The sequence below is a fragment of the Euphorbia lathyris genome, chromosome 8, assembly GCF_963576675.1.
Source record: "Euphorbia lathyris chromosome 8, ddEupLath1.1, whole genome shotgun sequence".
Classification (NCBI taxonomy): domain Eukaryota; kingdom Viridiplantae; phylum Streptophyta; class Magnoliopsida; order Malpighiales; family Euphorbiaceae; genus Euphorbia; species Euphorbia lathyris.
The window spans coordinates 48,811,042-48,837,420 of NC_088917.1; the positions used below are offsets into that span (position 1 = coordinate 48,811,042).

The following is a 26,379-nucleotide window of genomic DNA, read 5'->3' on the forward strand; positions in this document are numbered from 1 at the left end:
GTTTCATAGGTGTCTGTTGTTGCTTTCACAAGTGACTGCTGCAAAATAGAAAATTGCTTTTTAATTCAGATGCTTATAGTTGTTTATATTTGCTTTCATAGATGACTGCTGCATTTTTAGTTCATTTTTTTCTATTTATTGTGTTTCTTTGGGATTCAGGATCCATTTTCTGAATTGGACACTTGTGCTATAAATTTTGAACCTATAGCTGTTAGTCATTTGGTACACGTGTTTTTATGTGTTAGCCAATTTTTCGATTTGCTTCTGAGAAGAGGATTAAGAGAAGAGATTATATTTACTTAATAATGATATATCAAAACAGGATCCATCTCTCTTGCAGTTAGGAAGGCATGAAATGGAATGACATACCTGGCTAGTCACAATCGTAAGCTTCTGGGATTTTTTATGTGTGATAATCTGTGAAACCATAATTTGTGTGATAATGCATGTAATTAATCATGTGATAATGAAAGCATGACTAGTTAGGCTATAGTTAGTTTCTGTTAAAAAAAGCTATTCCATAATGAGAACAAGACATTAATTTTTCTATTAATAAGGAACTTTGATTCATGAGACCTTCTCCTACTCACCTAAAAACATACAAGTCATGTTTTGGCACTTATACAGAAAAGGTAGTTCAATTTCATTAATTTTTTTATGTTTTTACATCAAATTCAATTTCAACATCAGCTCTTTCTACAATATTACATAATGGAAAAGCAAAAAAAAAAAAAAAAAAGGAAAAAACACAATAACTACTTTATAATGCATCAAACACTTCTCAAACTTTTTCATTTTTGCAGTCATAATTACTTTCTGCATTTCTAGTCTTCATAATTAGTTTATAACTTCTCTGTCAGTTGTGAGTGAACATTATTGCAATCGCCCATTTCTTCCCTTCAACAATTTTATGCTCCATGTTTAGCTCTGTCATCTAGAAAATCAAGCAATAAAAATTCAATATTTGTCTCATAATAATCATGTAATCATATAATTAGTTGTCATCTAGAATTCAAGAACCCAATCAAGCTATTCCTTATTTGTCACTAAACCAACTCAATGTTGTTTTTTTTAGAATTATTAAAGAAACCAGACATCTAGCTTCCATCATCAACACACTCCCAATAAAAAAAATGACATTGAGCAATCAATTTTTTACTGTGAAAAATGTCATCGAGTTCATCGTTGGAAAAAAAAAGAATAATTAGGTTGCAGAAAATTGAAGAATCAATAAGCTATAAAGGATGAAATGAAATCACACCAGCTAATTTCACCTGCAAACATGATTTTATGGGTTGTAAGGGGCGTTTGGTTTGGGGGTTTCCGGAAAGGGTAAGGGAAAGGGAAGGCTTCATTCCCTTTGTTGTTGTTGTTTATTTTGCTAATTAAATGATTCCCTTTGCCCCTTTTTTAGTTTTGGGTTTACCCCTAACTCCTCTAACCCATTCTCCACTTCCCCCCTAAGGTTTTCTATTCCCTTTCCCCTCTCTTTCTAACCTACACTCCTTATAAAATTCTACTTTACTCCCTATTTTATTTTTTATTTTTATTTTGGTCTCTATATATTTTTTTTTATTTTTACATTTCTTTATCTTTGGATTAATTTCGTTTTTGTTATATATTTTTAATTTTTTTACTCAAAAAATATTTTTTTGACTAAATTTTACTTTTTATTTTATTTTTGTTTAATCCTTATATTTTTTTTATCACTAGATTAATTTCACTTTTGATCCTTATAATTATTTATTTTTACCTTTTTACCCTGAAAAATAATTTTGACCAAATTTTTTTTCTTTTATCATATTATTCAGTTTTAATATTTATTTTTAATTATTTTAAAATAATTATTTTCTTTTTAAATATAATATTTATGTATTTTCTTTGATTAATTTTAACTTTTATGAACTTTATATTATTATCAATAAATGTAGCAAGTGAATGACGTTTTGGATTGTTTGGGATTATATATGAAGTTATTTCACGTTTTATAGAAACTATAGTAAAAGAGTTGATTTTTTTTTATTATATATGAAATTAAAAAAATAGTTTTGATTCCCTATTTGAACCAAACATCCACAAAGGGAATAGGGTGGAATTGCATTCCCTTTCCTAAATATATCCAAACACATAGGGGTATGAATGCTCATTCCTTTCCTTAACTTTAGTTTCCCTTTCTTGATTCCTTTTCCCTTACTCATTGTGAACCAAACGCCCCCTAAAAGGAGAAAAATGAAGAACTTATTAAAGCTTGCAAAGGATGGAAACAAGTTATAATTTCATCTCTGTAAAACTTGCAATCACTGTTTAAAAAGAGGAAATAAGGAAGAGATGAAAGGTGGAAAGCAAGGAAAAACACAATTAATCGTTCATATGCTGAATTCTAACCGTTGTGAGACAGAGGGAGAGAGAGAGAGCTGACGTTAATTTGCCGTCTCTTAGAGAGAGAGAGTTGGCGTTAAAGAGTGCTGAATTGAAGAATTTAAAATAAACTGGGGACCTGATTGCTGATTTATATAATTTAGGGTGTTAATTGATTTTGGATGTTTAGTTTAAGGGGTCTTATGGGCTTTATGCCAAAAATATATTACTGCTTCATATTTATTGGCATATTAGAATTTGAGAATGATGTAGTAGGCTGGACACATAGTATAATTTCTTATTATACCAATAAACAATTAAAAAAAACAAAAAAATAAAATAAAAGGCTTAAGTGTGTATATTTTTAACATTTTATTATTGCTAGATCGTTAGGAATATACCTTAGCAAAAATCACCTACAGGTGACTCAATCCGTTGCTGTCCTCCCGCAAAAGATACTTTGACAGTAAGGTCTGAAAAACCAACTCCAACAACAAAGACTTCCTTTTCTTCTTCTTCTTCCTCTTTTTTTTTTTTTTTTTTTACAGCCTACAAGATATTCTTCTTTTCTCTTTTGATTATTAATTCTTTTTCCTTTTCTACTTCATATTTTGCCCTATCCAATAATTATATTGAGATCCTTCAATTTGTTACTTCTTCTTCTCGCTTATGTCAATTCGATCAGACATAGTTTCATCTGCGATCCATCGAATCCGAGTGAGGAATCCGTAATCACGGCCGAAAACTGGGTGCGAATCAGTCCCAGTCTCACTCCCATCCCGGCGTGGGGCTTTGGTTCTTCATACGTTCCAACAATGCTCCTCGCACCCATACCCTTCACTACCTAGAAGAACAGCAACACAAGCCGCAATCTGTAACCCGCCATCCTCCTCGTAACCCTCCTGCCTCTTCCATGGAACAGTCTAATTCTTCTCCTTCTGCTATTTCTGCTCCTTCTCTCCAGGAAGAGATCGAGTACCTTGCTCGATACCTCGTCATTAAGCACTCCTGGCGAGGCCGCTACAAACGGATTCTTTGTATATCTAATGCTTCCATTATTACTTTGGACCCTAATACACTGTCGGTTACCAATTCTTATGATGTCGCTAGTGACTTTGATGGCGGCTCTCCTATTATAGGACGCGACGAGAATTCTAATGAGTTCAATTTAAGTGTCAGGACTGATGGCAAAGGTAAATTTAAGGCCATGAAGTTGTCGTCTAGGTACAGGGCCAGTATTTTGACTGAATTGCATAGGATTCGGTGGAATAAGCTCAGTGCTGTGGCCGAGTTCCCCGTGCTGCATCTCAAAAGAAGGAGCGGCGAGTGGTTGCCTTTTGTAAGTGATTTTCCAATTATAGCTGTTGTTGATATCCTTAGTGTCTTTAAGTATTAGGCTCTCTATGTACTGTTCCAGCATTTCCTAGTTAATCTGTGAGCTCGACCGTATTTGAATTTGAAGCTTTTCTATGAGTAGGTTTTTGTATAAAAATCCAACTTTTAGCTAGTAGAGGTTTGCTTTTCAGTAAAAAATGTTTTTGAATTGGGAGTCCGAGTTGCTTTTATTGTAAGGATGCTATTATAACCTGGATGAACTCATTAATTTTCTTGATGAATCTTCATTCTTATTTTTGTTTTTCAAGCATCCACTAACTATGCATATTTCTTAAATCGTTTCTTCTAAATTGTAGAAAAATTGTTTACTTTCTTATGTTCTAAATTACAAGATTTCCAAAAACTTTATGAACCACATGCAATTTAAGATACTAATGCTAAAGATATAACCCTATTGATCCTCAAAAGGGAGGAAAAGCCAAAGCCTCATTAAAATTGAGTCTACAACGTCTAGATTAGTCCTAACAGCTTTTCCTATTTCTGTCCAAGATTGTCTCTTTTAATTTTGCATACTGCTGATTTATTAATTCGTTTAATTGTGCAGAAATTAAAAATTACTCACGTTGGGGTTGAACTGATTGAATTAAGATCGGGGGATTTACGCTGGTGCTTAGATTTTAGAGACATGAATTCCCCTGCCGTTGTTCTCCTTTCTGATGCCTATGGAAAAAAAACAAGTGATTATGGGGGTTTTGTTCTTTGCCCTTTATATGGAAGGAAGTCTAAAGCTTTTCAAGCTGCTTCGGGAACCACTAGTGCTGCAATTATTTCAAACTTGGTAAGACTTGCATCTTTGATGATTAAATAATAATTTATGCTGATCCCTTGGAACTCTTTTAGTTTGCTACTTTGCTTGCATGGTATTTTGACGTGTTGTTCCCATACATCCATATATTGTTTAGCTATTGTAGAACAAGTTTTGTGACATCAGTATTCTCGAATGTGCTTCTGCAGACTAAAACAGCCAAATCAATGGTCGGGGTATCATTATCTGTGGATAGTTCTCAAACTCTGAGTCTGCTGGATTATATGAAGCAAAGATGTAACTGTTTATGGACACTCAACATATTCTCACCTTTTTCTTCATTTTTTTTTTGTATTATGATTAAGTACTCATTTATCTTCTGAATGTAGCAAAGGAGGCTGTTGGAGCAGAGGAAACGCCTTGCGGTGGTTGGTCAGTTACACGGTTACGTACTGCCGCTCATGGAACTCTAAATGTTCCTGGATTGGGTTTGGGTTTTGGCCCCAAAGGTGGACTTGGTGAGCATGGTGATGCTGTGTCTCGCCAACTCATTTTAACAAGGCTTTCACTTGTCGAAAGACGGCCAGAAAACTATGAAGTAAGTAATGGAGACTTACAGCGTTGTCTTTCTGTTATTGCCAGAATAGTTGCTATATGTTATCCAAGATGTTTCCTTGTGGTTTCGCTATAAATAGAATTCACACCATTTGGAAAATCTTTATTAAACATATGTTTGATATCATGTAAGGTGATATGCATTTGTATTCTCTATCAAATGCTGAGAATATTAATTAGATATTTGCAGGCTGTTACTGTTCGCCCTTTATCTGCAGTAAGTTCGCTTGTTCGATTCGCTGAAGAGCCCCAAATGTTTGCCATCGAGTTCAGTGATGGCTGCCCCATGCATGTGAGCATTAATTGCTTTTATTAAAATTTAGATTTCTTAATGTGTATGAGTTTCTAATGTCTATGGCATGAATGTAGGTTTATGCAAGTACATCTCGTGATAGCTTACTTGCAGCAATTCGGGATGTGTTGCAAACAGAAGTAGGTATATCTGTTCCCTGTTGAATATTAATAGGTTTATCACCTGTAAAAGGTTGAAATATGATGTTGCAAGTCATTGTATTTATTGCCTTATCAGTTTTATCATTCACGTACTATTTGATGCAGAAGTTATAATGTTATGCTGTTGACTTGTGGGGTCTGCTTTTGCAGGGTCAATGCCCAGTACCTATATTACCAAGGCTGACTATGCCTGGTCATCGTATTGATCCACCATGTGGGAGAGTTCATTTATTAATAGGACCACAACGCCCTATTGCTGACATGGAAAGTGCATCAATGCATTTGAAACACTTGGCTGCAGCTGCTAAAGATGCCGTTGGCGAAGGTGGTTCAGTTCCTGGTTCTAGAGCTAAACTTTGGCGCAGAATAAGAGAGTTCAATGCTTGTATTCCATATAGTGGAGTTCCTCCAAATATTGAAGTACCCGAGGTAACTTTGATGGCGTTGATTACAATGCTTCCAGCTACACCAAATCTTCCTCCAGAAGCTCCTCCCTTGCCGCCTCCTTCTCCTAAAGCTGCTGCAACAGTGATGGGTTTTGTTGCATGTTTACGTAGATTATTGGCTTCAAGAACTGCAGCTTCACATGTGATGTCTTTTCCTGCTGCTGTTGGAAGAGTAATGGGTTTGCTTAGAAATGGTTCTGAGGGTGTAGCTGCTGAAGCTACAGGGCTTGTTGCAGCTCTTATCGGTGGTGGTCCTATAGATCCAAGCTCATTAACGGATTCTAAGGGAGAGCGGCATGCCACAATAATGCACACAAAATCTGTCTTGTTTGCTGATAATGGTTGTATTATTATCCTTGCAAACAGGTTGAGGCCCATGTCTGTATCACCTTTGTTGTCAATGGCTGTTGTTGAAGTTCTTGAGACAATGATATGTGAACCACATGGTGAAACTACCCAATACACTGTTTTTGTTGAATTGTTAAGACAAGTAGCAGGTCTGCGTCGTCGGTTATTTGCTTTGTTTGCACATCCTGCTGAAAGTGTAAGGGAAACAGTTGCTGTGATTATGCGTACAATTGCAGAAGAAGATGCAATTGCAGCCGAGTCCATGCGTGATGCAGCTTTACGTGATGGTGCGTTGCTAAGGCATTTATTGCATGCTTTTTACCTTCCTACTGGTGAGAAACGCGAGGTTAGTCGACAACTTGTTGCTCTATGGGCTGATTCCTATCAACCAGCTCTAGATCTATTGTCTAGGGTTCTGCCTCCGGGGCTTGTTGCTTATTTGCATACACGTTCAGATGAAACTCAAATTGAAGATGCGACCCAAGAATTATCATTGATTAGCAGGAGACAAAGACGTTTACTTCAGCAGCGTAGAGGACGTCCAGGGAGAGCAAGTGCATCTCAAGATCAACTCGTAGCTTCTGTTAATAATTATGAAATAGGTGATCAAGTGAGACAGACAAACGGTGGTGCTCTTAAAGGATCAGATACACATTCTGGACAAATTTCTGCTGTCCAAACAGTTGAAAATCTGCCTACTGGTATTCCATCTTTAGGGGCTTTGCAAAATGAGCAATCACTGGCTTCAGTGGATGCATCTCCAACCAGTGTGCATGAGACTTCAGTACCTAATCTTTCTAATTCTGTTGACTCTGACACTTATGCAACTGGTTTGCAGAACACAGGTCTGCCAGCTCCTGCACAAGTGGTTGTGGAGAACACACCTGTGGGTTCGGGTCGGTTACTCTGTAATTGGAATGAATTTTGGCGAGCTTTTAGCCTTGACCACAATCGCGCGGATCTAATATGGAATGAGCGTACAAGGCAAGAACTGAGGGAAGCTTTGCAGGCTGAGGTTCATAAACTGGATGTTGAGAAGGAACGTACTGAAGATATTGTGCCGGGAGGGGCTACTATAGAGATGATGACTGGTCAAGAAAGTGTCCCACAGATATCTTGGAACTATTCTGAGTTCTGTGTGAGTTATCCTAGCCTATCCAAAGAAGTTTGTGTAGGTCAATATTATCTGCGTTTGCTGCTTGATAGTGGTAGCAGTGGCAGGGCACAAGATTTTCCTCTGCGTGATCCAGTAGCTTTCTTTAGGGCTCTTTATCATCGGTTCTTATGTGATGCAGACACAGGACTTACAGTAGATGGTGCTGTCCCTGATGAATTGGGTGCATCTGATGATTGGTGTGATATGGGAAGATTAGATGGCTTTGGGGGAGGGGGAGGCTCTTCCGTAAGAGAGCTTTGTGCAAGAGCAATGGCCATAGTCTATGAACAACATCACAATACAATAGGTTCTTTTGAGGGTACTGCACATGCTACAGTTCTTTTAGATAGGACAGATGATAGAGCTTTGAGACACCGTCTTCTCCTCCTTCTGAAGGTACATGAGAATTGAGTTTCCTAACCTCCCTTAGTGTTCTCTTTGTTATTTTATCTTTTTGTTGCCTGATCCATAATCATTTCTTCTTGTTATAGAATAAGTCAATGTAATAAATGTAAGCATGGCTAAGTCAACTAAAGCATGCCTAAGTCAACTAAAGCATTGTTAGAGGCTGCTGTGGGCTTACTATGTCTCCTTGATTGAAGGAGAACCTTGTATATATATGTGTATTGTTCTTAAGTAAAATATATTCATGTAGGCTCTTAATCTACATGGTATCCCATAGAGTGTATTACATGGTCTGTTAGGTTTCTGAATTCTTTTTTCTAGGTAGTATTTCCAGAGTTGTGAAGTATTTCCAGAGTTGTGTTTCTGCAAGGGTTCAATATTTTTTGGGTAGTATTTCCAGGTTCAATATTTTCTGGCTAGTATTTCCCAGGGTTCCATTTCTGTCAAGAGCTTGGGTCTCTTGAATACTCACTCTTGGGACGTCATTTTATCTCACCACCCCTCTGGTTCATCCTCTCCGCCTCCGCCTCCGATAGGCGTTTCCTCACATTCCGGCCACCCTGTGTCGTCGTCGCTGTAAGAAAATTCCACCTTACATGGGATCAGAACCTTGTTTCGACTTCTGTCTTGGGTTTCTGGATTAAGATTCCAGAATTTGTTTTCTGCCTTGTGAGCAGAATTTTTGGGTTTGTAATTTTGGGCTGTTTCTTTCAGCATTGTTGTCTGCATTGTGAGCCGACTGTTTGGACCTAGGGTTCCAAGTTTCAGGTCTTCCACCGACGTCGCCTCTCTTTTTCCAAGTGTCTGTTCGGGCAGTTTTCCGGTGAATCTCCTTTCTGTTGACATTGTTGGCAGCCTCTTGCGCGATGTTTATATTGGCATCTGCTTCTCTGTTTTCGACAAGGATTGTTGTTCTGTTGTCGTCTTGTCATCTACCTTCCGCCTATCCGTTTTGTTCTTCTGAGTTGCATCTCCCGGATTATGTTTTATATCCTGAAGTATCTTCCGTTTCTTATGTTTTATTTTGTTTTGAGTGGTATTGTCTTAAAACTATGTTATCTCTATATGTAGCAAGCTGAGCATGATTAAAAGCCATGCTTCAGCTTGAGGGGGAGTGTTATAGAATAAGTCAATGTAATAATGTAAGCATGGCTAAGTCAACTAATGCATTGTTAGAGGCTGTTGTGGGCTTACTATGTCTCCTTGATTGAAGGAGAACCTTGTATATATATGTGTATTGTTCTTAAGTAAAATATGTTCATGTAGGCTCTTAATCTACATGGTATCCCATGTATTCTAGCGTATTACATGGTCTGTTACACTTTTTTTGTTGGTTTCAGCCTTTTCTCTTCTATTTATAAATTGATTTTTAAATAATGTGAATTGAGCATGATTTGGACGCTCTTCTTTGTTGAATGTGTGAGAGAAGTTATCTGGCCAAGTTTTGGCCCTCTGCAATCTGTGTTATACAAGAACATGACGTGTTGATGATACTGAATTTGGATTTATTGATGATACTGTGATACATTTACAGTCTAATGATTTTCAATCTTAAGAATGTGACTTGTTGATGATACTCAATTTGGACAAATTAAAAGATGACCTGACATGCTAGATTTGTGTAACTATAGTTTTCAATCTTAAGAATGAATCCAATTTGATTGTTTGATTATCAACATATCTCTATATGCAGGTTTTGATGAAGGTTCTATCTAATGTGGAGGCTTGTGTTTTGGTTGGTGGGTGCGTATTGGCTGTTGATTTGCTGACAGTTGTCCACGAAGCCTCAGAAAGAACTGCAATCCCTTTACAGTCTAATTTATTAGCTGCTACTGCATTCATGGAACCACTCAAAGAATGGATGTTCATTGACAAGGATGGTGCACGAGGTGGACCTGTTGAGAAGGATGCTATTAGAAGGTTTTGGTCAAAGAAAGAAATTGACTGGACAACCAAGTGTTGGGCATCTGGGATGCTGGAATGGAAGAAATTGCGTGATATTCGTGAACTTCGTTGGGCATTATCAATTCGTGTTCCAGTCCTCACTCCATCTCATGTAAGATGTCATGTAATTACGGCCTTAATGGCTTAATTGTGCTTCCTGGTGTTTGAAATGCTCTCTAGCCAGAGCATATTTCTATGTGATATTTAAACACGCTTGAATTTTCCTTCTTTTTATTTTCTTCTTTGTTGAGATTTGAACTGTGACTGGTGAAATTCTGACAATCCTTAGGCCTCAGTCATCAGATGGTACTTGACAGTCTTTTAGTTTGGAATTCATGTCCATTTGCAGTAGATCTGCTGTATTACATAGAGATATTTGTTATACCCAATATAATATTATCTCCAGTGCTTTGCTTTCTTCATTTGCTATTTTGTCCGTTATCAAATTAATAGGTGGATGTAACAAAAAAATATTAATAGGTGGATACTGTTTCTAGGTAGGGGATGCAGCATTGTCCATTTTACACAGCATGGTATCTGCGCATTCAGACTTAGATGATGCTGGAGAGATAGTCACTCCAACACCAAGGGTAAAACGTATATTGTCAAGTCCTCGTTGTCTTCCACATATTGCACAGGTAATTTTCCAAATTCATATCATATTGCTGAATGCTAATGTCTATGTAAGTGTATTTTTTTTTTCAAAGATGAGTAAAACACACACTAAAGCTACAAAGAGACCTATTAGCATTAAAGTTATAATTGATGAGTATATTCTGGCGATTGCTTACTGAAACATGCATCACTGTGCCTGCAAGTGTAGTTGTCCATTTCTGATCTAGCTTCAGATTTGTATAGGACTTCTTTTTACCCCTAAGTTCTTATAAGATTGCAGTTGTATTTTGGCAACCTTATTTTGTTGATTAGGGAAGGACTTAGAGATACACATGATGAAATGAAAAAGGAAGGGTTTGTTAGGTGTTGCACTGTTCTGTATTGCAAGATTTGATTGGATGGTATTTTTCTATGTTGCAGGGAAACTCTTCTTAAGCAGCGTTTCCATGTTTTGTGTCCGTTCCACTGTTGTTAGAATCGTACGATACGATTCGAGTCGGCTCGATTTTGAGCCGACTCTATAGGTAGAATCCGAAGTCATCCAGAATCGGTGGTGAATCGGATGACTCGGTGGTGAATCGGCTGAATTGTCCGAGTTGCCTGATTCTAACGATTCTCGCATGTGAAGAAAAAAACTGCCAGCAATCAAGTGTTTTGGAATCTGTACAGTTCAATTAAATATAGGATTCATGAATGACTTTTGTGCGACCCATAGTTGTGAAAGGCGATCGCCTTGGTCGCCTCAGGCGAGAGGCGACTGAGGCGATCCTTCCATTGCCTAAGTGCCCGGTAAGGCGGCAAGGTGCTAAAGGCGACTGCCTCACCTCGCCGAGCGAGAGGCGATCAAGGCGTGGAGGCAATCGCCGCTTGCATCTGAGTCATTTTAGCCAACTTTAAGAAAAAAAAAAGATTCAAGGGTGGGATTTCAAATAAATGAGAAGAAACAATAAAAGCTTCCAATACTCAGTAAACTTCCTTGCATTTCAACAAAATTTTGCTGTTATATATCTATTACATCAATTTCTTCAAGAGCCCTATGTTGCTTTACTTCAAGAGCTTCTCTAAGTTTTTAATCTTGATTCCTTATTCGTTGTTGTTATAATGTCTTGTGGGTTAAAGTAGGTGTGGTGAGTGGTGGTAGTGGAGGTAGCTGTTAGTGGTGACAATGTGGTGGCTGGATTTTAACAGTGGCGTGGAGGATTTCATCACAATTAAATAATAGTTATGAGTCTGTGTAAAAAATAAAATATATATGTAATTTAATTTTTTATGTTTTGATGTGTTGCTCTTATCGCCTCGGCTCGCCTTTCGCCTTTAAAAACGACCCCATACAACCAACAAGAATTAAAGTAAATGAATAATTTTTTTAAAAAAAAATCGGTAAAAATTAAAATTCTAAGAAACTAACATTAAAAGTTAAAACTCACAACTTTCCAAATTCCATTTACATAAACAAATATGACCCTTTTCCAACTTTCTTTTCTTTCCAAATTTCTTTCTTTTCCATGGTGGACGTCGAGCACTTACATAGTACACTTACATTTTAATTTTATTTAGGACTGTATTAGATTTGTATTTGAATTTTAGTTTTATTTAGGATTGCATTAGGAGACAATTAATGGAGCACTATCGAAATAAGAAGAAAGATTTGCATATGGTTTTCATTGACTTGGAGAAGGCATATGATAAGGTACCAAGGGAAGTACTTTGGTGAGCCTTAATAAGGAAAGACATTTCGCGGAAATATATTGACATCATAAAGGACATGTATGAGGGAGCATGCACGAGTGTACGTACCAGTGTTGAGAAGACCGAAGAGTTCCCTATTACGATTGAAGTGCATCAAGGTTCCGCACTTGGCCCATTTCTTTTGCTTTCGTTATGGATGAATTAACAAGTTCACTTCAAGACAGTATACCATGGTGCATGTTGTTTGCAGATGATATTGTGTTGGTTGATGAGACGAAAGAAGGCGTGGAGAGGAAGTTGGAACTATGGAGACAAACTTTGGAATCTAGAGGCTTTAAGTTGAGCCGAAGTAAGACGGAATATTTGGAGTGTAAGTTTAGCAGGGCTCAGATTGCTTCCGTTATTTAGGGTCTATTATTCAAACGGATGGAGAAGTGGTTGGTGATGTTGCTCATAGGATTAAATATGGTTGGTCGAAGTGGAAGAGTGCTACGGGTTTCCTTTGCGACCTCGGCATGCCTAATAGATTGAAGGGAAAATTCTACCGCACAGCAATTAGACCTGCATTTGGGCAGTGAAACACTTTGGTGGCGGAGATGCGTATGTTGCGATGGATGTGTGGTCATACGAGAAAGGATCGGGTAACTAATGAAATAATTAGGACAAAAGTAGAGATTACATCTATTGAGAATAAAATGAGGGAAAACCGACTAAGGTGGTTTGGCCATGTAAGACGAAGAGCGCTTGATGCGCCGATTAGAAGGATTGAAGAGTGGCAAAGGGATGCAATGTTGAGGGGTAGGGGAAGGCCTAAGCAAACTTGGAAGAGAGTGAAAACCGACTAAGGTGGTTTGGCCATGTAAGACGAAGAGCGCTTGATGCGCCGGTTAGAAGGATTGACGAGTAGCAAAGAGATGCAATGGTGAGGGGTAGGGGAAGGCCTAAGCAAACTTGGAAGAGGGTGATTGAGAGTGATATAAGTTTATTGGGGATTGAGGAAAATATGGTAGTGGATAGGACGGAGTGGAGGGAGAGAATTTATGTTGCTGACACGACTTGATTTCACGGTTTCGTATGACAGTTCATGTTAGCTGATCCCGAATCATTTCGGGACTAAGGCTTTGTTGTTGTTGTTGTTAGGATTGCATTACATAGATTTGAATTTGAATTTTAAGTACTTAGTTTATATGACTGCGTTTACAAATTAAAATTGCATTTTTAGACTAGTATTTTATTTTTTATAATATTAAGATTTGAACCGAATCTTATGATTCATGGGTCACGATTTACGAGTCGAATCTCGATTTAACAACTATGGTCTGTTCGTATTATTCGAATGTAGTTTTTTCTCTTTTCTTTTTCCTTTGTTTTCGGGGGCTTGCCCTTCCACTGTAACAAAAAAAAGAAAAAGAGTTTCTTTTATAGGTATTTATAATAATTGGTGATAATATTAAACATTACATAAAAAAGTCCCTATTAATCTTTGTTTAAATATAATATCAAAACTTTTCACAGATATTATTATATTTTTAATATTTATAAATATGTCCTTATATTTTTAGTATTTACACAGTGCCCCACGTTTCCGTTTCCTATGTTTTTAGAAATAAACTTTCCCGGTTTCCGTGTCCAATTCCATCATAAGTATTTTTCTTTCTACACCAGATGATGTCTTTTTCCTTTTTACGCTGCTGCTATCTTACTAATTTTAACATTTAATTCACAAAAATTCTGACTCATTCACTAACGTCCTGTTCATGTAGGCTATACTTTCGGGAGAACCAAGTATAGTGGAGGCTGCTGCAGCATTGTTGAAGGCAATTGTTACCAGAAATCCTAAGGCTATGATTCGTCTCTACAGCACAGGGGCATTCTACTTTGCCCTGGCATACCCTGGTTCCAATCTCTCTACAATTGCACAACTGTTTGCTGGAACGCATGTCCATCAAGCTTTCCATGGTGGTGAAGAAGCTGCTGTTTCCTCATCATTGCCTCTTGCAAAACGCAGTGTATTGGGTGGGCTTCTCCCGGAGTCCTTGTTGTATGTGCTGGAGCGCAGTGGTCCTACTGCATTTTCTGCTGCAATGGTTTCAGATTCTGATACTCCAGAAATTATCTGGACACACAAAATGCGAGCGGAAAATCTCATTCGTCAGGTACGTAAAATCTTCAAATGAAGCTTTTGTTGTATTTGTTTAATTGCTTTTCTGGTCTTAGTGTTGGTACAGATAGCTATGGAAGTGGAATTAATGTAATCTTGAACTTTTCACCAGGTCTTGCAGCATTTGGGTGATTTTCCTCAGAAATTGTCACAGCACTGTCATTCATTGTACGAGTATGCTCCCATGCCACCAGCGACTTATCCAGAGCTACGAGATGAAATGTGGTGTCATCGATATTATCTTCGGAACTTATGTGATGAAATTCGATTTCCAAATTGGCCAATTGTTGAACATGTTGAGTTTCTGCAGTCGTTGTTGGTGATGTGGCGTGAAGAGTTAACACGAAGACCTATGGATCTTTCTGAAGAAGAAGCTTGTAGGATATTAGAGATATCACTAGAAGATGTCTCGAGTGATGATGCAAAAAAGAAACATGCTTTTGACACTTCTGAGGAGACTACCAGCATATCAAAGAAAATTGAGAACATTGATGAAGAGAAGCTTAAGCGGCAATATAGGAAACTTGCAATGAAATACCATCCTGACAAAAACCCTGAGGGAAGGGAGAAGTTTCTCGCTGTGCAGAAAGCCTATGAACGCCTTCAGGTATTAAAGTTTATTAGAGATAGGATTTTGAGAGAGATATGAAAATGTCATACTCCAAAAAAATTGAGCTATTAACACTTAGTTGTCTTGTTGTCACCATATTCTAGCTTTACAACAACAACAACAACAACAACAACAACAACAACAACAAAGCCTTAGTCCCGAAATGATTCGGGGTCGGCTAACATAAACCATAATATATAACCGTGAAATCAAGTCGTGTCAGCGACACAAATTCGCTCCCTCCACTCTGTCCTATCCACTACCATATTTTCCTCAATTCCCAGTAAACTCATATCACTCTCGATCACCCTCCTCCAAGTTTGCTTAGGTCTTCCCCTACCCCTCACCGCTACATCCCTTTGCCACTCTTCGGTTCTCCTAACCGGCGCATCAAGCGCTCTACGTCTCACATGGCCAAACCACCTTAGTCGGTTTTCTCTCATTTTATTCTCAATACATGTGACCCCGACTTTTGTCCTAATTATTTCATTACTCACCCGATCCTTTCTCGTATGACCACACATCCATCTCAACATACGCATCTCCGCCACCGACATCTTATGGATGTGGCAGTGTTTCACTGCCCAACACTCCGTACCATATAACAATGCTGGTCTAATTGCCGTCCGGTAGAATTTTCCCTTCAATCTATTAGGCATGCCGGGGTCACAAAGGAAACCCGTAGCACTCTTCCACTTCGACCAACCAGCTTTAATCCTATGAGCAACATCTCTATCTACTTCTCCATCCGTTTGGATAATAGATCCTAAATACCGGAAGCAATCCGAGGCCTGAACAACGCTCCCATCTAGGGTGATTGTCCCTGCCTCCCTACTCCTATGGCCGCTAAACTTACACTCCAAATATTCTGTCTTACTTCGGCTCAACTTAAAGCCTCTAGATTCTAGAGTTTGTCTCCATAGTTCCAACTTCCTCTCCACTCCTTCTTTCGTCTCATCAACCAACACAATATCATCTGCAAACAGCATGCACCATGGTATACCATCTTGGAGTGAACTTGTTAGTTCATCCATAACGATGGCAAAAAGAAATGGGCTTAGTGTGGAACCTTGATGCACTCCAATCGTAATAGGGAACTCTTCAGTCTTCCCAACACTAGTACGTACACTCGTGCATGCTCCCTCATACATGTCCTTTATGATGTCAATATATTTCCGCGAAATGCCTTTCCTTATCAAGGCCCACCAAAGTACTTCCCTTGGTACCTTATCATATGCTTTCTCCAAGTCAATGAAAACCATATGCAAGTCTTTCTTCTTATTTCGATAGTGCTCCATTAATTGTCTCATTAGGTGGATGGCTTCCATAGTTGATCTTCCGGGCATAAAGCCAAACTGGTTTTCCGAGATCTTCACCGTCCTCCTTAGCCTTTGTTCGATCACTCGCTCCCAAAGTTTCATAGTGTGACTCATTAATTTGATTCCCCGATAGTTGGCACAATCTTGGACATCGCCTTTGTTCTTATACAAAGGGATTAAGATACTTTTCCTCCATTCTGATGGCATCTTATTGTTTCTCCAAATTTTGTTGAAGAACGTCGTCAACCATTCGATTCCTCTTTCTCCCAAACATCTCCAAATATTCTAGCTTTAGCAGTTAAAAATTGACTTCCTATTAGATCTGTATTTGGTAGTTTTCCTCCTTTTCATGATACCCACTCCATTTTTGCTTTTCACTTTATCATTGCTTTTATGAATGTTACGTTAATACACACGTTAGAAAAGAGGATGTATAAGATAAAACTGTATCTGAATATACATGCTTGGGAAAGTGCATGCATGAGCTGTTGTAGTTTGCCCTTATGATATGCAAATTGAAATGTGATGTTGTACTTTCTTGTATTTTTTTTTGAAGGATGTGAATTATGCTTGTTCTGATTCTATTATATATCCTTCAGACATGATCTGCATCTCACATTCTGTGCTCAGAGAATCTGAACATAAAATTTAGTGTTTAAGATATGTCATGATGGGTTTGTCGAATTTGCTCAGTCCGGAGAAAATATATTATTTCCACTCGAATATATTCTAGAATTGCATATATATGAAGTATTAGCAAAATACTTATCTGAATAAAACAAAATTACCTCCAAGATCTAATATCCAAGAATTTAAAAAGCACTAGTTTTAACTATAAAATTCCATGTTGACCCTTCCTCACTTTCAGATAATATCCAGGTTCCAAAATTACAATCATAATGTTGAAAACTGAATTTGCAACTTAAACTGTTTGATTGTTTGATTACTGTTCATTGTTGTTTGGATGCTGGGATGAAAAGTTTACTTTCTAGATTGCACACACTCTATCATCTGTATTGCAGAATCCTGATTGCAAATTGCTAGGAGTTGAACTTTTCCTGTTAACTTTTATTTTAACTGTTAAATTTGTTGTCTTCTTCATTTGTCAACTTGTGTTATTTATAGGCCACCATGCAAGGGTTGCAAGGACCTCAACCTTGGAGGTTATTGCTTTTATTGAAAGGGCAGTGCATCTTGTACAGAAGATATGGAGATGTATTGGAGCCTTTTAAATATGCTGGCTATCCCATGTTGCTTAATGCAGTTACTGTGGACAAAGCTGACAACAATTTCCTTTCTTCTGATAGAGCACCTTTGCTTGTTGCAGCATCAGAACTTACTTGGCTGACGTAAATGCTGTTTCACGAATTTTCTTTTCCTTTCTAATTCATTTTTAATGAATTTTTACATATATTTGAGAGTCTTGATTTCTTGCCCTTGCTAATATGTAGGTGTGCTTCTTCTTCACTAAATGGTGAGGAGCTTGTAAGGGATGGAGGGATACAACTCCTTGCAAATCTACTTTCTCGTTGCATGTGTATAGTGCAGCCAACTACTTCTGCAAACGAACCATCTGCCATTATTGTTACAAATGTTATGCGAACCTTTTCTGCTTTGAGTCAATTTGAGGGTGCCAGGGTTGAGATGCTCGAATTATCTGGGCTAGTAGATGACATTGTGCACTGTACTGAGCTTGAGCTTGTCCCTGAAGCTGTTGATGCTTCCCTATTGACAATTGCACATGTTTCTGTGTCCTCTGGATTGCAAGATGCCTTATTGAGAGCAGGTGTGCTTTGGTAAGTTGTTTATTTTCTTCTGATATGCACATATGTTTGCATGTGTGTGTGTGTATTTGTGCATTTTGAACATATGCACAGACACAATATATATGTGTTTGTATTTATATATTATTGCCTGAATGGTTACTGTTGTTAATGTAATATGTAACCTCTGTTTTGGTGAGTTTAACATTACCTGTGATCTTTCTATTTAATTGGTCCTGTGCATAATTTTATTGCAAGGCGTCTTTTTCTTGAAGTGTATTAGATATGGGATGCTTAACAATTTGTTCTTTTTTTGTTGGGCACATATAGTTCTGACTTCTTGTTCATAGCCATTTAAATTCACATCATATTTTATGTTTTAGTACATTTGTTTTCATATCTTCATATTAGAAGTCCAGTTATTATTTTGTTAGCTTCTCTGGCTAAGTACTAATCTTACAGTTCAGAGAGTTGATTGGATTGCCATCTTACTGCTGCTGTTTTGGTTCTAATTGTTAATGCATATTTAAGCTGTTCTGTTGGGGGATGGGAATTCTTGGAACTTGGATTAGTCGATCTATATGTTAACTTATGCCTGTCTAACCCACAGCCATGTAGTAGTTTTTTTTTTCTTTTTCCGGTAATTTAATTAAAATTTTACATTGACTAATTTTATTTCCATGTTCAAATTTGGGTTCTTTTAGGTACCTTTTGCCATTGTTACTTCAGTATGACTCAACGGCTGAGGAATCTGATAAGGTTGAGTCACATGGAGTTGGTTCTAGTGTTCAAATTGGAAAAAATATGCATGCTGTTCGAGCAGCTCAAGCCTTGTCAAGACTTTGTGGTTTGTGCAGTCATGGGAGTTCAACACCTTATAATGCACCAGCTGCTGATGTGCTTAAAGCTTTGCTAACTCCAAAACTCGCAAGTATGTTGAAAGAGCAATTACCAAAAGATCTACTGTCAAAATTAAACACAAACTTGGAATCTCCAGAGGTAAACGCAGTCAATGTTTTAGCAAAAAATTGCTCTTGGTTATGAGAATTTTATTGTTGGATGATAAATTAGTTATTACACAAATGTGCACATGCATTTGGTTGCCTGTCCAATTATATGCTTCCAGGATAGGTTGTTATCAAAATTCTCTTTCTTCTTTTTGCATTCTGGTTTTGATAAATCAATGTAGTATTTATCTATGGTTATGGATATTAGTTCCTGGACATTTAAGTTTTAACTCTATTTGATTTTTATGGTACAATACCTTCCGGTTTAGTTGGTGGCCATTCATGATCGATGCATGGGAATTTCATTTTAGAAAATGCAAAGCATGTGTTTGATTGTTTTGATAATAAAGGAGGAAGTCTATGAATAAAGGATAGAATCTGAAAGGGGGAAGAAAAACTATGCACTGTAACTGAAGTCTCTTCTTTCAGATATCTGTTAGCCACTCATTCATGATTTATTGATTGTTTTGGTGAAGGTAAAGTCTGTTTTATGCAGAACATCTGTATTTGATTCTTCTGCTTAATGAGTACCAACAAGAGGGCCTTGCAAATAATTTCATTCAGTTTCTGAAGTTCTCACCTTTTAGTTCCAAATGCATCAACAAAGCCAATGCTTAGGCTTTCAAGGGTGGTGTTTAAGGAGATTATTATTGAATATCTGTTGATCCATATCAAAGGGAAATTAATTGAAGTAATTAATTACTGTCTTTCATTAGTTCGATTTGCATGTCATCACTTCAATTGCTTTGCCTGTCATTTTGTTGTAGTTTAAGGTGCAGACATTCTCTGAATCAAGTCTCTATACAGCTAATTTGATTTGTTAAATTCTTGTGGCTGTAGATTATCTGGAACTCTTCAACTCGAGGGGAGCTCCTGAAATTTATTGATCAGCAGCGTGAAAATGTGGGGCCTGATGGTTCCTATGACTTGAAAGAGTCCCAAACTTTTTCATATGAGGCACTATCCAAAGAACTCTTCATTGGCAATGTTTACTTGAGGGTCTATAATGATCAGCCGGACTTTGAGATCAGTGAACCAGAAGCATTCACTGTTGCTCTTATTGATTTCATATCATTTCTCGTGCGCAGTGAATTTGCTGTACATTCAAATGGGCAGAAAAAAACTAATTCCAGCAATTCATCTCTTGAGGCATCAGAGATTCAAAACGACGCTGATGTGACTATAAATGGACATGAGCCTGATGAATCATGTATAGTCTCAGATGAAAAATCAACTGATAAGGAAGACTTGAAACCAGTCAAAAACCTTAAAATGGGATTGACTTCACTTAAGGTACATTGCTGCTTTCTTTTGCTTTATCAATTATTACTGATAATTTACCTGACACTTCTCTTTCTGATTGACAGAACTTACTGACAAAAAATCCAAGTTTGGCCTCTATATTTTCTTCTAAAGAGAAGCTACTGCCTCTCTTTGAATGTTTTTCTGTGCCTGTTCCATCAGAAAGCGACATTCCTCAGCTTTGTCTTGGAGTTCTGTCTCTCTTGACTACATATGCTCCTTGTTTGGAGGCTATGGTTGCTGATGGATCTAGTCTTCTCCTTCTACTACAAATGCTTCACTCTGCTCCAGGTTGTCGTGAAGGGGCTCTTCATGTCCTTTATGCTTTGGCAAGTACTCCTGAACTTGCTTGGGCTGCTGCTAAGCATGGTGGAGTTGTGTATATTCTCGAGCTTCTCTTACCTTTGCAAAGTAATGTTCTCCTTTATCTTAACTGTGTCGTAATTTCGAGATATCTCTTTTATTGATCACATGATTATAATGTGCAGAAGATATTCCCTTGCAGCAGAGAGCAGCAGCTGCCTCGTTATTGGGAAAGCTTGTTGGGCAGCCTATGCATGGACCCAGAGTTGCTATAACACTGGCAAGGTTCCTTCCGGATGGCTTGGTATCAGTAATTAGAGATGGCCCTGGTGAAGCCGTTGTATCTGCCCTTGAACAGACAACAGAGACACCAGAGCTTGTATGGACCCCTGCTATGGCAGCATCTTTGTCTGCACAGATTGCTACAATGGCGTCAGACTTGTACCGTGAACAGATGAAAGGACGTGTTGTTGATTGGGATGTTCCTGAGCAGGCTTCTGGACAACAGGAAATGAGAGATGAACCACAGGTAACATGTCACGTACTGCTTCAAGACTATATTTTCTTAATATGCCCATGCAGAATTATGCCGGGAACTCAATTTCATTGTTCAATGCAGGTTGGTGGAATCTATGTCAGGCTGTTCCTTAAGGATCCCAAATTTCCTCTTAGAAATCCAAAGAGATTCTTGGAAGGACTGCTGGATCAGTATTTGTCATCCATTGCTGCCACACATTATGACTCACAAGCTGTCGATCCTGAGCTTCCTTTGCTTCTTTCTGCTGCTTTAGTTTCATTATTGCGTGTTCATCCGGCACTGGCAGATCATGTTGGGTATCTTGGATATGTTCCTAAACTGGTAGCTGCTGTGGCATATGAAGGAAGACGAGAAACAATGGCATCGGAGGAGTTGGAAAATGGCAATTATGCCGAGAAAACAGATGAATCTGATGATGTGGCTACACCACCAGCTCAAACTCCACAAGAACGTGTGCGCCTTAGCTGTTTGCGTGTCTTACATCAACTTGCAGCCAGTACAATATGTGCTGAGGCTATGGCAGCAACTAGTGCAGGAACACCTCAGGTAAGTTTAGTGTTCTCTTCCTTGAATTTGTTTACTAATGGAAACAACTAAGATAGAGTTTACCTGTCTTTGGAGCCAACACTTATGTTGTGATCGGATGAGTATTATTCAGCATACAGATTATTCAGTCGAAGAATGAAAATAATCCCTCATGGAACAATTAGATGGAAATAAAGTCGCATATAAGTGAAGGGAAATCCAACTTCGTGGCTTAAAGTATTTTAGTGGAATGCCCATATTTCACAATTTTAATGGCCCACACTTCATACGACTGATAAAATATAATTAAAGACTCCCTCAGACCCATGGAATAAAAACCCCCCAACAAATAGTATCAGAGCCCATATGACTTATCAGCGCAAGAAGCAGCAGAGACCCAGTGCTAATGGGCTGCACTAGACAAAGGGAGCTAGCACGAACTTAAAATGGTCCGGCAGAAGTGTAGTTAACATTCAAGTGGATAAAAAATGTTGAAGCAGCCGGTTGCACTTGAGGGATAGTTTTGAAGACTATGAAAAGTCCCACATGGGAAGATTATCATAAAACCATACAAGTAAAAGAAAAATCCACCTCGATAGCTTAAATAATTTTGGTGGAAAGCCTATCTGATAACTTCAAAGCCACAAACTTCTCACGACCAAAATTGGATAATATGAATTGAAACTTCCCTGGGCCTATTGATAAAGAGAATCTAAGAGATGTTTCATGCCATTCACTTTCCTTTTCAGTTATTCTATTCATTTAGCTTGAATTCTAGATTTTAGGAAATATCAAACCATTTATTTGATTATGGGTTGCTCCATTTGCACATGCACGTACCTGTGTTCTGTGTGTCCGTGTGTGTGTGAAAGAGAAAGATCAATCAGGTCTTAATTTGAGATATTAAGAGTTGAACAAAATCAGATGATAATTGGTTACCCATGGCATTGTTTGCACTTAATAACTGTCTAATGTGCCTGTTCATGCATTTGTAAGTGGTTAGTGTGGAACATTATTCCATTTTGTTACTTAGGATGCACACCTGGCCTTTCAGGTTGTTCCACTTCTAATGAAAGCTATAGGATGGCTAGGTGGAAGCATACTGGCTCTTGAGACACTCAAACGTGTTGTAGTTGCTGGAAATCGTGCACGGGATGCACTTGTTGCTCAAGGACTCAAGTAAGTCTATTTCTCTTGTAAAATGGCAAACTAGGGTTTTCTAATCTACTGTCATAGGGTTCTGTTGCCAATGAGCTTTGATCTGTTCACTGGTGATGCAAAATTGATTTAATATATCGGCCTTTTCTTGAACTGTAAATAGCACAAAGTAGACATTTTTTTTTTGTGACGATGTTTATGTTTGCTTGATTTAAAATGGTGATTTTCTTGGTGAATGTATAAACTTTCGGAACCACAAAATATGGTCATAAGTTATGTACTGCTGAATTCAAAGGGTAGATGACAAACAGTTGGGATACGACAGTTGGACTGGAGCTTCTTAAAATTTAAGAATGTGTTCTTGAAATTTTCAACATAATATTTGCCATAGAACTTTGCATATGAGTTCCTAACAGATTATGTTGGTTTTGGTGTCTATAAAATTTATATTGGGAGTATTTGCTTCATAGGCTATCTTCATGAAAAGTTAAATTCTTTTACTGTTTTAACAATATTTTCCCAGCTCAAAAATTTCATTCTGAAGATTGGAACACATTTGTTTGAATAATTCAGGGTTGGTCTTGTTGAAGTACTGCTTGGCCTTCTTGACTGGAGGGCAGGGGGTAGGAATGGACTTTGCTCTCAGATGAAGTGGAATGAATCAGAAGCTTCTATTGGCAGGGTGCTCGCAATTGAGGTTTGATTTCTGGCCATCACAATGGATGTTTACATTTTCTTATGTAACACATCAGGCTTGTGTTTGATGTCCAAACTCAGACTTTTATTAATTTCAGAGTTTCTTATTCTTCTTCCACTTATGGAATACTCCCACGTACTTTTTGATCCACTTTAGATCTCTTAGTGGATAGTCTTAAAAGAAAGAATGAAATTGAAATCCAAAAGAATGATAGTTATGTTCTCCTGGGCGTTTGAATGTGTTTCTTTTTCATGAAGGAGGTAAACTTACTTTTCAAATAATTATGATCCCTTGGGCATCATCTTAGGTAGTTTCAGTTTCTTTCGTGTAATTAATGTTTTGCTTGATTTGATATTCAAAAGCCTAGAGAGATTTTGGCTTTTTGGGTCAAACAAATATCTTATCGGGATAATTAGTGCTAATACATACATTTTCGTCCATCACGAGTTTGATGTATGTCTTTTGCAATATAATGGGAACGATCCCCTTGTTCATCTTTCATTTAGTTTACTTGGCTTTATGTCGTACACATGAACAAATTTATAAAAATTGCCTTTTCCCCCCTCTAAAGTCATCTCTCATGGTTTTCTTCCTCCAAATACTAAATTATATGTATGACATGATTACAATGTGCAGGTTTTGCACGCATTTGCGACAGAAGGAGCACACTGTAATAAAGTTTCTGAGATATTAAATGCCTCTGATGTGAGTTCCCTCTCAATTGCAGTTAATTACAGTGAAGGACGCCTTCTCCATATATGTATGTATAGTCTCAAATACGTATATGTTTTGAATGATTTGACATATGTGGGGATATGCAGGTGTGGGGGGCTTATAAAGACCAGAAGCATGATCTGTTCCTTCCTTCAAGTGCGCAGTCAGCTGCAGCAGGAGTTGCTGGTCTTATTGAGAATTCGTCGTCCAGACTCACTTATGCCCTTACAGCACCACCCCAGCAACAACCTAGACCACCTGCACCTTCTTCATTTGACGCAAATGATTACTTTCCATAGATTTATGGAAGCATTAACACACTAGTTTAGAAACACAAAATAAGTATAATAAAAACATTATATAGTTGTCTGTGTATAGTTACCTATTGGACAGTCTTCTTACCTCTTTAATTTTTATCTTTCTTTTTTTGGTTTATTTTTATGCTCATATTTGGGTTTGATAATCGAGGCAGCATTTGAGATTTTGAGAAAGTGCGAGTGGAAAATTTTCATGTACAGTGGTACTAAAAGTATTTGTATATTTATTCGGCCAATTGAGTTATTTGCTATAAAATAGAGGTGATTTTATGTGTGAATATATTTGATACCTTAACACGATAGTAGTGAATATTATGATTTCCAATTTCAGATCATTTTGGTTCTGATTCAAGGTTTTCGGGGTGGCAATTTCTGACACGAAAACACGATTTACAGAGACAACACGATTGACACAAAAATTATTTTTCTAGCATTTATAACATATAAAATCATATGGAACATATATATGAGATAACACAAAATATGAAATTGCCATCTCTAGTCGTATAATATATCATGAGCCACATGGTTAAAAAAAACAGATTTTGACTTTTTAAATTTATAGTGTCTCATTAACTCTCTAAAAACTGAAATGTTTGTTAGTTTAGAGAGTTAATAAGTTATTAGTTCAAAGAGCTAATAGTTAATGATAATATTATCAAGAACAAGAACTAGGATTATATTTCACAGTTAGTTCCACTAGGATTATGAGTTCTATTATTGGCTTCATCCGTAATTATATATCCTAGGTTTAGGATAACATTCTATCCTAAATACCTCCTTTCTAATTCTTAGTTTTAGTAGGACTCTACCTTATACCCCTATTTATACGATGTAAACTCTGTAATTTGTCCTTAAGTGAGATATTTATTCTCTTCAATTAAATCCAACATAGTATCAGAGCAGGTCGTTCTTACTTATTGTTTCTGTCACACCTTTAGTTGGTAAATGTATGAATGTGATTTGAAATTCAACATTCAAATTAAATTGTGTTGAATTTTGAACATAAGCCATACAATTTTGTCAAAGTTCACATTAGTCTTTTTCCCTTTGTTCACATGTAATTTTTGACTTTGATTTCTTCCATTCACATCCCAAAATTTTCCTATAAATACCATACATTGGCATAGGTTTGAGCATCCTAGCAATTGATGTTAGATTGCTAGTTTTGAGTGATATTCTCCAAGAGAGAATTGTGAGGTTTTGGGTGTATTGGGGTTAAAGGGTTTGAGTGTTATTTTCTCTATTCTTTTGTATCACTTTTATCTCTCTAGTGGAATAATTTTCGGTCTCCTTCGCCCGTGGAGTAGGCACACATCCGAACCACGTAAAACCTTGTGTCATTTACTTTATTGTTCTTCTTTTATTTTGTTGTCAATTTATTTACCCAAATTAAATATTTCGTTCCGCTGCGGGGTTTTCCCTAACAAATTGGTATCAGAGCCAATTAATATTTATTTTGGGATCTACTATGGCGACAACAAAATTTGATATCGAGAAGTATGATCGTACTATCAGCTATGCCATATGGCAAGTCAAGATGAAAGCTATTTTGACACAAAACGGATTGAACAAGGTGTTAGCAGACGAGTTACCCCCCATGGTAACAAAGGAGAAGAAACAAGAAATGGAGGAGAAAGCTCTAGCTGCCATTCAGTTATGCTTGTCGAACGAGGTCCTGCGTGAAGTCATCCATGAGAAGACTCCTAAAGGCTTATGGGAGAAACTTAAGTCTCTCTACATGTCCAAAAACCTCACCAGCAAGCTTGTTGTGAAACATCGTCTTCACATGCTCA

The 26,379-nt window shown here is 37.5% G+C and overlaps 1 protein-coding gene across 3 annotated transcripts; it reads left to right on the plus strand.

Annotated features, from left to right (window-relative positions):
• Positions 1-2,832: 2,832 nt before the first annotated feature.
• LOC136202259 (dnaJ homolog subfamily C GRV2) lies at positions 2,833-24,861 on the plus strand. 3 transcript variants are annotated; one of them, XM_065992770.1, is made up of 22 exons: positions 2,833-3,697; positions 4,298-4,531; positions 4,708-4,795; positions 4,888-5,096; positions 5,304-5,405; positions 5,483-5,545; positions 5,717-7,912; positions 9,615-9,977; positions 10,363-10,503; positions 13,933-14,325; positions 14,443-14,937; positions 17,385-17,608; positions 17,711-18,055; positions 18,727-19,021; positions 19,870-20,322; positions 20,397-20,742; positions 20,820-21,163; positions 21,254-21,718; positions 22,752-22,876; positions 23,429-23,552; positions 24,189-24,257; positions 24,374-24,861. In XM_065992770.1, the coding sequence occupies exons 1-22, from the start codon at positions 3,272-3,274 to the stop codon at positions 24,563-24,565; spliced, it is 7,692 nt and encodes a 2,563-aa protein (XP_065848842.1). In that variant the 5' UTR covers positions 2,833-3,271; the 3' UTR covers positions 24,566-24,861. The 3 variants fall into 3 exon arrangements, with proteins under 3 accessions (XP_065848842.1, XP_065848843.1, XP_065848844.1); XM_065992771.1 differs by lacking the exons at positions 2,833-3,697; positions 4,298-4,531; positions 4,708-4,795 and having other exon boundaries at positions 4,961-5,096; positions 5,294-5,405; XM_065992772.1 differs by lacking the exons at positions 2,833-3,697; positions 4,298-4,531; positions 4,708-4,795; positions 4,888-5,096; positions 5,304-5,405 and having other exon boundaries at positions 5,477-5,549.
• The last annotated feature ends 1,518 nt before the right edge of the window (positions 24,862-26,379 follow it).